Source organism: Etheostoma spectabile, chromosome 14 (genome assembly GCF_008692095.1).
Source record: "Etheostoma spectabile isolate EspeVRDwgs_2016 chromosome 14, UIUC_Espe_1.0, whole genome shotgun sequence".
NCBI lineage: Eukaryota > Metazoa > Chordata > Actinopteri > Perciformes > Percidae > Etheostoma > Etheostoma spectabile.
Genome location: NC_045746.1, coordinates 11,714,899 through 11,727,214, shown reverse-complemented (window position 1 = coordinate 11,727,214; position 12,316 = coordinate 11,714,899). Strand labels below are relative to the sequence as shown.

The window sequence follows — 12,316 nt, the reverse complement described above, 5'->3', positions numbered from 1 at the left end:
GAACCATGGCTCAGGGTGGGGGGGGCATCTGCCGCGATAGGAGAGGGGCGAGAGAGCACAAGACTCCGGGAAAGGGAAGAAGTCGAGTTAGTAACAGGCATTAATGGAAGGAGGTTGCTTAACTAATGTCACATACAGTGGTGTGAAAAAGTGTTTGCCCCCTTCCTCAATTCCGTTCCTTTGCAGTTTGTCACACTTAAGTGTTCGGAACATCAAACCAATTTAAAAACAATAGTCAGGACAACACAAGAAACACAAAATGCCAATTGTAAAATTAGGTGTTATATTAAAGGTGAAAAAAAAATCCAAACCAATATGGCCCTGTGTGAAAAAAGGCCGTGGATTTGCCCCCTAAACTAATAACTGGTTGGGCCACCCTTAGCAGCAACAACGTGCAACCAAATGTCGTGTTGCGCTAACGTTGCAATGAGGGCTTTTACATGTTGTGGTCGCAGTGTACTTACCCCAACCTTTGGCCGTACTTCTCTATGTTGTTGCTGTTGTATCTTGGCTGGCTGTGAGGGCGTTCCTGCCAAGGGGGCGGTTGGTTTACTATCAACCTGTTCATCATCCGTCAGCTGTCACCCATCATCTCACCCAACTCCTGCATTCATAACGCACGGCTAAAACCACCTCTCTGGCGCCAGAGTGTTACGTACTCTTTCGTGGTAACTTGGCTCTCAGTTTTTTGTACTGCCAGTTTATCTCCTCAAAGTTTCTCGATTTGTGTCACAGTGTCTTCTCTGCCTCTCAACAAGGAACCTCCAGCTGCCTGCCACTATCCTCCGACACGGTCACTGCTCTCTTGGATCATACTACTCATCATTAAAACCCTTTTCATTATCCTGCCGTTGTATCTCTGTGGTCGGGTCTCACAGTTCCACAACAGAACACTCTGCCAAAATGGACTCCGCAGGATACCGCAGGGGAGGATAATAGGACAGAAACCAGGGGCTATCCAGGCGCAGGGTGTGTTGTTGGGACAACACACGACCAGCTGATCAACACACTCCTGGAGAACAAATAAACAGCTGATCAACAGGTTACCCAGCTCCAGCTGAAGTCGCTAAACTGTCTGTTGTTTCTGCTCGTCTGTCTAACCGTCTGTTTCCCCGCACGGCCATGGCAGGCCGCCGCACCCTCCGTGGCTCCCCATCACGCTCGCCGGAGACATATTCTCTGGTGACCTGGTATAAATGGTCGCGGATTTCTGCTCAAGTGCGGACTTATTTACGAAAACGGCCGGGTCGTTTTCTACGAGTTGCTAAGGTTCATTACGACTTGGGACTGCCAGTGAGGGCTCTGGGTGGGCCGGAGGCCCAGCGCGGCGGAAAGGAGAGGACGAGTTTGTGTAATCGGGCCCGCCTAGGTTAACTTTTGATCGTTTTTTCGGAGATTTAAGGGACTTAGTTTCATCGAGACCGAAGCGTAGAGCGCGTGACACATGTGGGAGGGGCATCCGAGGCGGCCTGCTTGCTCTCGTCAGGGCAGGAGGAGTGGGCGGGTCCTTGCTGGGAAGCTCGGCCGCGATCTTTTTTGTACGGTGGCTGACAGGACTGCATAGGAGGGCATAAGAGGAGGGACCGTTACGGGGATGCAGTACTTTCAGGGGTATTTGGAGATGTGTTAAGGTGAATCGCTGAGGTGTCGGCGCGACGAGCCAGGACACCTTAATGACCTTGGTCTCTGTGGTTATACTACGTATCGTAAGACAGTAGCAGTGGAGTGCCGGTGGGATAGAGGCGAATCAAGCTTTAGCTCGAGGGGTCAGCCCACGGCTTCCGATCTCTCCTCCTGACCCAAGAAGTGCGCCAGTGGGTTTCGACGGGCTGGCGTCTCCACGGGAGACCGACTATGGCGCCGCGTTCCCACCATTACATGTGTTCGCTACTCAAGCGACCGGGCGTGCCAATGGGAGAAGACGGAAGCGACATGCTAGCTGGGAGTCAGGGACGAAGCACATTGAGCCACGTGAAAGCGACAACGCCCCGCTATGCGGCTGACCGGTCGATGTTGTTGTACAGTTGACGAGTCAATCCTCTCACCGGGTCGGCTTGAGCTATGCCAGAGTCAACGAATCGCGCACCAAAAACCGTGTCGGACTCGAACTAAACGGGGGCGTGAATTGCTAATTTGTTCCATACGCGGGTCGAAACAAGTTTGCCCACACGCTGGTTTGTACAGCCCAGTTACTGGTTGACTGCAAGTATGTAACAACAGAATCGCCCTACAAGGCCGGTTTCCTGTTCGTTGCCTCACGCGTCTTGAGATGGCGCATGGCAATGAGGACCATTTTGATGTCGAGGTGTCTTGCGCTCGGGGGCCATGGCATCTTTCACGTTAGGATAGTACTTCAAGACACACACAAGTCTCTCATTCGGGATGCGGCGTTATGGGGCCAATTACACATGCCTTGCGTTCCCAAGAGGTGATGAACTACAGACCCAGAACTCTCCGTACTTAATATACCGATTTGAATATTGATAGTCTGGGAGAGAACTCACTCTTGAAGTATCATGCACATAATGTCAAAAATCAATGTACCGCTATATAATTAACCTCCCCACTTATACTCGGACTTCTACCTGTAGTTGAAAGTCATGTAATTTAAGCCCACAGTATACATTGGTGACTTGCTGTACTTGCACAGGGCGTCCAGACGCTCAATGTTGGCGTTTATTAGTCTCGTCCGAGTCAATATTGAGCACGCGACAGTATGATAAAGTGAAATACTAAACCCCTACGGTCCCGGCACCGAGTGGATGGGCTGGGCTGTTCACCCACCGGTTTGTTTATGACAGTCTGACCGTGTGACCTGTTTGCGACTTGTACAAGTTCCCGAACGGATACCTGTGTGCTCTGTGCGACTGACACCATCACTACGATTTCCACTCAGCTAGAAGGTGTCTTATGATTGACAATGGACAAAAGAGACATTGTGTCCCTTGCCTGTGCCTACTCATTGGGAGCAGCGTGAACAGTACTTGCCCGAAACATTTGACATTCAATCTCTGGAGACAACTCAGGGAACCCTAAGAGACGGTACTTTATAAAAACCGATGTCACCACGGACCTTGTAGTAGCGGCAAAAACTCCTTCACTTATGATGTACTCGCGACATCCCTCACGCTGCTCAGAGAGTGAATTAGCACACCTTCACTCTGTCTCCTTGGGGGGCGGGGTTTTTTCTTTTGTTGCTAAGAAGGAAAATCACTGCGCCGCTGTGCTATCGATTTCCCGCTGGTAAACACAACTGACATCACACACATTACGGTGAACCCACACGGTACCCCTGCGCTTATGACTCTACGTCGAGCCCTTACATGGTGCTACGGAGCTTCTCCAAATTGGATCCCGCAGCACGGAGCAAGTACACACCTCGATCCGCATAGAAGAAGGGGAACGAAGGTGTAAGAGCGGGACCTTTCACTACTTCCGTTAGTGGGAACACAGGACGTACGACAGCTAAAGTCTGTGACCCCCCGTCATGCCAGTTCGGCCTTACAATTGCCCCAGCGGTTTTCCAAACTATGTTAATGACGTTGTGAGGGGGACTATTCGACTCAACCGGTTGTAGTGGTTTACCCACGGAGTCATATATTGATGCTAGTTGGACGTCATCTGTCTACAAGTCACACCGAACCCAATGTCTGTCCCAGCAGCCGGCCACGTAGCTCGCATAGACGGAAACTGTTAGGCGCAAAACTACGATCTGAACATTGTCGACACAAACAGCCCGGAGAAAAAAATGTGCGAATTCCACCGCCCCAGTAGCAGCAAGCACTCCGATCTAGGGGGGTTTATGTGCATCAGAGAAGTCGCGAGATCGGTTTACGCAAGACTGCCTCGGTGTCTAAGGCACACCAAGGGCGTTGTTACACTGAGTTGGCAATCCCAACACCCACCGCGCACCCGTAAACCAGTTCCAACGGTTTCTGGCACTTCCGCCACTATACTTTTATCAAGCCGTTCGGGCGCCAAAGGTTAAGAGGTCACAGGTTTCGTGGAGGATCCACCTGCCGTAACTAGGTTAATCACCCGCCGTAAGGCATCCCGTGGGTGTCTCCTGGTTTCCCCTACTGCAGGCGTGCGCTTGGTCCCATGTGATGGCTATGGTACTTCTGATTTTCACCAAATCTCTTCCCCACTACCTGTAAGCTCTCCGCGCTGTCTCACACTCCACAGCCTCCCCTGGGTTGATACGCTGAAGACCACCCAAGCACTGCATCTCCGCTTTAGCGAATAGCATCGGCTCTGCTACTCCTCGAAGTCGTTTTACTTAGGCAGGGGGGGGGACAGAATGGATGCACTGTCTGGCGGCGGTGTCTTCGGGCGGGGGAGTGGGTGCTTCCTGTGTCTCAGATCGGCTAGTGTGTGCCTTGGCCGGAGCGGGGAGCTCCACCCTGGTGTGCGTTGACTCTCGGGGAAATTAGATACTACACCAGGCCGTAGAGGCTGCCACACACTATGAGTGGCAACCGGGAGCAGTGGCATTGGCGGGTCGCATTCACCAAGTGTAGCGTCTGAGGAACTGCTGAGAGGGCGCCAAAGTTTGCGAGCGGGGGCTGAGCAGCCGTTTTGTGGTCTGGAGCCGAACACGGCAAGAGAACCGCCATGCGCGAATTATACATATCCTATGACGGGGCCAGGTCTACCAAGCGGCTGTCAATCCCGGCAGGGAGCCAGGGTAGGGGCGCTTATGGTGTCTTTAGTACAGCGTCATGCCACCTTACTCACCTACGCGCGCTACGGTGGCTGGGGTAGCGGAATGTTGAATGGAACCATGCGACTGGACACGCCGATTATCTTTGCTGGATCTGTAATCACAGACGCCACACAATCGATGCACAATGATCCCGTGTGAAGGAGTATCTGTTGACGACTAACTCCGCCCGACGAAGGATGCTGACCAACTGATCACCACAATGTGCTCGTCGCGCTGGCTGGGCACCGCAGAGCGGAGATCGAGGTGCAGCCCCGCTGAGACGAACAGCATGGTGACGCAGGGCACTCTATGGAGTCCTCCAAGGAGCTGGCGTGATTGTCCGGCTGAGACACAAGTCCACATCCTGGCTGATTCTATTTGGTGTTTGGTTTGTGCTTTTCTGTATTCTGGGTGTCACAAAAACCCGCTTTTTGGTGTTGCACCATATCGTGCTACACACCAATGTTCAGGGTCCATACCGCCCGCTTCTCCTGTCATCCTGGGAGGCAACGGACGTCGACGCTGGTGAAACGGCATCTGGTGGCCAGCGATGGAAGCCGATGTTCGTGCCTACGGTGGCGGCTGCTGCTCAGTCTGTGCGCGGGGTAAGGCCTCACATCGACAACCCGCTGGTCTGCTCTGCCGCTGCCTGTCCCCAGCCGCCCTTGGTCCCACGTGGCGCTGGACTTCGTCACGGCTTGCCATGTCCAAAGGTAATGACACTATATTGACTGTGGTGGATAGGTTCTCTAAATCTGTCCACTATAAGCGTTACACTAAATACCCACGGCGGTGAGACGGCTGACTCCTGTCCAACATGGTTTTCCGTCTCCAGGAATACCGTGGCATCGTTTCTGAAAGAGGTCCACAGGTCATATCACGTGTGTGGAAGGGTGTGACTGGCTCGGGTGTTCTGTCAGTTGTCCTAGGGTGTACCATCCGCGCTCTCGACGGCCCGACGGAGAGGGCCAACCAGGATCTGAGAGCGGGTCCACGCTCGTCTCGTCTGCTGTGTGGCGGACGGGAATCCCGCCACCTGGGCTGACACTTGCCCTGGTATGAGTAGCGACGAACGCCTTGGTTTACCACCGCCACGGGGCTATCCCTGGGTGTTGCCCCGGGTTAGGCCCAGGTTACCAACCCCCTGTTTCCAGCCAGGAGAAGGACCTGTCTGTGCCTCTGTCCAGGCCAACATTCGCCGCTGCCGCCGGGTGTGGACGGGGCCCGGGAGTCCCTTCTTCGGACCGCTGACCGGAATAAGAGAGGGGCGGACAGGAATAGGGTCCCAGCTCCCCCGTTCCAGCTGGCCAACGGTATGCTGTCTTCCAGGAACATTCCTTTGCACGCCGAGAAGCGGAAAACTCTCCCCCCGGTTCCGGGTCTTTTGAGATTGAGGGCGGTGGTGACCCGTGGCTGTCCGGCTGAAGCGCGGCCACCATGCGGGTCCACCCCCACGTTTCACGTTTCGCAACTGAAGGGTGTCTACATCCCCTGCCCTCCGTGGATCCGCCTCAGCCGGTTGTAACAGCTGCGTTCTGTGAGCGCACCCGGCCTACACTGTCGGTCGGCTCGGACTCCCGACGGCGTGGTAGGGGGCTGCAGTATCTGGTGGACGGTGGAGGGCATAGGGGCCGAAGAGGCGGTGTCTTGGATCCCCGTAGGTTTATCCGGACCCACAACTGGTCACTGACTTTCATCGGGACCATCCCGAAGGCCCGTGGGGCGCTGTGGGGGCGCCCGTTGAGGGGGGGTACTGTTGTGGTCGCTGTCCTCCCCCAACCTTTGGCCTACTTCTCCTCGTGTTGCTGGGTCTCTTGGCTGGCTGTGAGGGCGTTCCTGCCAAGGGGCGTGGTTACTATCACCTGTTCATCATCCGCTCAGCTGTACCCATCTCTCATCAACTCCTGCCATTCATAAGCCCGGGCTAACCACCTCGTCGGCGCCAGATTGTTACTTATCTTTCGTGGTAACTTGGCTCTCAGGTTTGTACTGCAGTTTATGCTCTCAAGTTTCCTATTTGTTTCACCGTGTCTTCTCTGCTCTCACACAGGACCCTCCAGCTGCCCATCTGTTCACTATCCTCCGATCCGGTCATGCTCTCTTGGATTACACTATACTTCATTAAAACCCTTTCATTATCCTGCCGTGTATCTCTGTGTTCTGGGTCACAGTTCACAACATTTACAGCGTCCTGGAGGATTTTGGCCCACTCATCTTTGCAGAATGTCCTAATTCAGTTACATTAGAGGTTTTTCGAGCATGAATGGCCTTTTAAGGTCATATACCACAACATCTCAATAGATTCAGGTCAGGACTTTGGCTAGGCCACTCCAAAGTCTTCATTTTGTTTTCTTCAGCCATTCGGTGGTGGACTTGCTGGGTGTTTTAGTCATGTCCTGTGCAGAACCCAAGTGTCGTGTTCAGCTTGAGTAACGAACAGATGGTGGACATTCTCCTTCAGGATCTCTTGGTAGACAGCAGAATTCTAGTTCCTTTTATCACGGCAAGTCTTTCAGGTCCTGAAGCAGCAAAACAGCCCCCAGACCATCACACACCCACCACATATTTTACTGTTGGTATAATGTTCTTTTTATCAAATGCAGTGTTCCTTCTACGCAGATATACTTGGACACACACCTTCCAAAGGTTCCACTTTTGTCTCATCGTCCACAAGAATGTTGTCCAAAAGTCTTGGGGATCATCAAGATGTGTTGTGGGAGAAATTGAGACGAGCTTTGATGTCTTTTTGCTCAGCAGTGGTTTTCTCCTTGGAACTCTGCCATGCAGGCCATTTTGCCCAGTCTTTTCCTGATGGTGGAGGCATGAACGCTGACCTAAATGAGGCAAGTGAGGCCTGCAGTTCTTGGACGTTGTTGTGGGTCTTTTGTGGACTCTCTGGATGAGTCGTCGCTGCATCTTGGGGGAATTTTGGGCGGGGCCACTCCTGGGAAGGTTCACCACTGTTCCATGTCTTGACATTTGTGGATAATGGCTCTCACTGTGGTTCGCTGGATTCCCAAAGCTTTGGAAATGCTTATAACCCTTTCCAGACTGATAGATCTCAATTACTTTCTTCTCAATGTTCCTGAATTTCTTTGGGTCTCGGCATGATGTGTCTTTTAAGGATCTTCTGGTGGACCTTACTGTGCAGCTCCTATTTAAGTGATGCCTTGATTGTGAACAGGTGTGGCAATAATCAGGCCTGGGTGTGGCTAGAGAAATTGAACTCAGTGTGGACAACCACAGTCATAGTATGTTTTAACAAGGGGGGCAATCACTTTTCACACGGCCATGATGGTTTGGATTTTTTTTCACCTTTAATAATAAACACCTTCATTACAAATTGCATTTGGTGTTTACTTGTGTTGTCCTTGACTATTGTTAAAATGGTTGATGTTCCGAAACACTAAGTGTGACAAACATGCAAAGGAACAGGAAATGAGGAAGGGGGCAAACACTTTTTCACACCATTGTACATGTACCCAAACCACGATCTTTTCCTAAACCCAATCAAGTAGGCTAGCTGAAGATGCATGTCCCAGGGGAAAAGTCCCCTCATCAGTTGATGATCCATGTAGAAGACATGGGGGGGGGGGGAACAGCACTGTAGCAGCACTGAACCTTTTAAATGCAACCTGTAAAACCACAAAAACAATGAAGCACGAAATGTTACTACTGGACATGCTAAACTTGCAGCTTACATCAGAGCCGACAACCTACCGTTTAGTCCGTGGGCTACCTTATACATCTCAGCTGTAGTACATTTGGTAAAGGAAACAGCAAAAATAATAACAAGTCACCATGTGACATTTGACATTTCCTTCCTGGTAAATGCCCCATTGAACAGACAGTAAATTAATTCACGACTAAAGAATAACGAAACCTAATAATTAACATCTACACATTGTACTGTATGTGCTCAGAGTTTCTTTAAATGGTGATGCTGTGCACTTGTTATTGTACTTTTGAAGCGTGGTGTGTGTGTGTGTGTGTGTGTGTGTGTGTGTGTGTGTGTGTGTGTGTGTGTCGAGAGTGAAGAATTAATTTCACATGTGACAGGTGTTAATGAGGCCTGATGAGAGCTGGAGGTGAGCAGATCAGCAGACAGACACATTAGTTTTCAGTGCCAGACTCCTCCTTTCTCTGTCTCAGGAATCCTATTTTCTCAGTCTAGCGCCCTGTCCCCCCTATTCATCACATCCCATTTTCTCTCCCCTGCTTCTCCACCTGCCTCCTCCTCTGACCCCCTTCCCCCACCCCACCATGCCCAAATTTCCTCTCTCCCCACAGTCTTTCGCTTCACTCCTTCCCACACTCCTCTGAGATATTTTTATCATCAGCCACCTGTGAGAGCATAATCATTCTGCATTATTAATCACTCTATTCTGCTCCCATGGCTCAACAACTTACACCCCTCCATGTCTATCTCTCTAGATATATCTGTCTACAGTATCTATCTATGTATGTACAGTATGTATGTATGTATGTACTGTATGTATGTATCTATCTATGTATCTATCTATCCATGGTAAGTTGGAATGACAGGGAAGGTAAGACGGGAAAAGCTAGAAAGGAAAAAAATGACACCATGTGTAAAAAGAAAAGAAAGAATAAAATACACTTGCAAGAGAGCAAAAATGAAAAGTGAAAAGAGAACAGCTGGATTTGCAGCCCGCTCAGTGGGTGAGATTGATTGTTATTACTGAGGGAACAGCATGTCTGGTAGAGAACACAGAGCTAATGACAGTGAAGGCCTGAAAGAAAGAGAGAGAGGGGGGGATAGAAATAGAGATAGAGAAAAATGTTATTTGTTCTGCCTTATACAGTATATGTAAAGAATCCTTAGGTTCCTTGAAAAGTGCTATATGCTCGCCTGCTCACCCTCATTCCATTCATACACAAAGAAATGTCTCCTCCACGTACAGCACAAGCCATGTCTGCCTCCATTTAGCTACATTGGTCTGGGCTTTATTCAATTTCTCTGAAGGCCACGGCTAATTCCAGAAGGCAGATTGAACACAGCCAGCCACACCTGGTTCCTTAGAATCATGTTGCTGTGTGTGTGTGTGTGTCTATGTTGGCACATATTGTTTCAAAAGACAAGGGTGCTTGCATCCAGAAATGCTTTTCCAGCTTTTCCATCCAGCTCCGGCGCGCTCATAAATGCTAAAGTGAGCAAAAAGCAAACATTTTTGATGTGGGTATTCAAGGATGCCAATGTGTGCACCTGTGTGCATGTATGGAGGCAAGTGAGCGTGTGCTGCTTTTGTCTGAAACACAAAGGAAGGTTGGGTACTCGGAACAAGAGTGCAAGAAAGTAATTGATAAGCTGAAGTGAGGTGATGGCTACAGCTCCCATCTTGAAGTGTTTAAGGGTTCATTAGGATTCAGGCCGGTGTGTGTGTGTCAGCTGTCTGTGTGGCCGACAGAAGCAGGTGACGCACCTGAATTTGGACCGCCGTTATCGATTCCCACAGCAACCCAAACAGACTGTGTGTCACGCACTCTTACTGCCCTCTGTCCTGCGTTTTTTTGTAGAAGTGGAAGTTCAGTGTTATATCCAGGACCTTCAAAACGCTGCATCTGCTCCGACGACATCATCCTCCCCTGTTGGTTCCCCTAGCAACTGAAAGCCACACAAAACACCTCTCTGCTCTCTGTGTTCAGGTCTTCTTTTAGAAGGAACTCGGCCATCCAAACATTCACTTATATCCAATGTTCTAGTCATGTTCTTGCTTGATAAAACGCACATCAGTGGTGGGAGTAATAATTTGCTTGTAACGCTTCACCAGGTAACCTGTCACTGCAAATAATGTTCATAATGTTGATGTCATAAGCAATGTGAGTAGCATGTTAAGAGCTCTTCTTTTTTTAGCCAATGTGATTAGTTCCAAGCTGTCACTCTCAGTGGATTTGTGTTTGTAGACCGACTCTCTGAAGCTGAAAGACACAGGAAATAAACAGACAGGCAGGAAGGTCAAAGTTCATCTGGTGTCCCAGTTGAAGCTGTGACCCGTTTGCGCCGGTTTGCCACCAAAGCATAACAGGAAGGTGTGGACTGACAGCAGGGGAAGTGGGCAGGGACGAGGCAGAAGGTTATTGCACGGGGTATCGCTGAGCAACACAGCAGGAACGCACACATCTACACATGTGCACATCACACAGGAAAGTACATACGCACACACTCCCAAAGTCAGAGCAGATGGGAAGTCAGAGTGATTGGCTTTGATGGAAACCTGGAAAGAGAGAAGACTAAATACAGTAAACAAGCAGGAAGCTCCATCTAAGCATGTCCCACAGTCTTCCATTCATTCCTCGTATTGAAGGAAATGTTTGAAATGTCATTGTATTATATTTCAGTATCCAGTTGTTATTTGTAACGATGAGTGAGCAGCCCACTCATCTCTAATAATTTATCACAAGATAAGCCGTTTAGTATTTTTGTGAGGACTGGGCAGCCCACTCAACTGGAATATTCTGTATTTAGGCAAAAAGCAGACAAAAAGGGAAGATGCAGAGCAAAAATCTCTATATTTGAGCATTGCTATGGTCATTACTGCAGTATAACCACGCATATCAGCACAAGATTGGTTGACCTATGACTTTAATGGTCATTTCAGGGAATGCTGTCCACTATGCTTGTAGTTCTAAATCAGATAATGATCATCATAGCTGAAGACTTGCATATTTCTCCCAAGCAGCAGCTGAAAAATTTAATGCACTCTGTTTACTTATATTTATAGAGCAAGGAAAAGCCACAAAGTTGGAGAAGAGAATGTTTAGACAAATGTGGCCCTTTAACTACTGCTTCCCTGTTTCCAGGTGTCCTTCTTCCTGTTCATCGTGTTTGTCGTCTACACCATGCTGCCCTTCTCCATGAGAGGGGCCATTATCGCCAGCGCCATCACCTGCTCCTCTCACACTGTCACCCTCAGCGTCTGTCTGGCCTCCACCGTCACAGAACTGGAGCCTCTAGTCTGGCAGGTAAGACAGATAATTGTTCATGGAAAATGTAACTGTTGAAATCGACAATTTACTTCCTGCTTCAATGGCACATGTGGCCGAGTTTCTGTGAACTTCCTGTTTTGGTTTCCTGAAGGCCTAAGTTAGTGCTTCACTGCACTATTAGCTGGTTAGTTTTTTGAAAATGATTGGTAAAGATGTTTTACGCATGCTTGAAAATGTAAGGGTACCACATTTTATTAAGGCCTGTGTGAAGCTATCCTGTGTCATCGTGACACAGCACATTCAGCAAAGCCTCCAGAGGCAAATGAACTGCCTTTGAATGAAGTCGGGGAACAGCTCTTCAAACACTGGTTCCAAATCAACATCTGTTGATTCAGGAGCACAAACAAATCTCCCAACTAAGCAGAAACCTCATAATGCTTTTTAATAACACATCAAACATCACAGACCAATAAGACAAGTACATTTAAATTAAGATGCAGAAACGTGCCAGATAACGTAGAATTGATTTTGGATCACATGACATGCATGAGGCTGTGACTCTCTTTCTAATCAACCATCAAGGTAAACACACTGAACACACGAACAGGATAGTCGCTCTCATCTCTCTATCGCTCTCAAACACACACACACACACACACACAC

At 49.4% G+C, this 12,316-nt stretch overlaps 1 protein-coding gene across 2 annotated transcripts in view; it reads left to right on the top strand.

The window, feature by feature from the left end:
- The window catches only part of adcy2b (adenylate cyclase 2b (brain)), a 65,199-nt gene that overhangs the window by 10,238 nt on the left and 42,645 nt on the right, over window positions 1-12,316 (top strand). For both annotated transcript variants that reach the window (XM_032535107.1, XM_032535108.1), the window contains exon 3: window positions 11,528-11,689. In XM_032535107.1, the coding sequence (XP_032390998.1) occupies window positions 11,528-11,689 (162 nt within the window). The remainder of the gene's footprint in view (window positions 1-11,527; window positions 11,690-12,316) is intronic.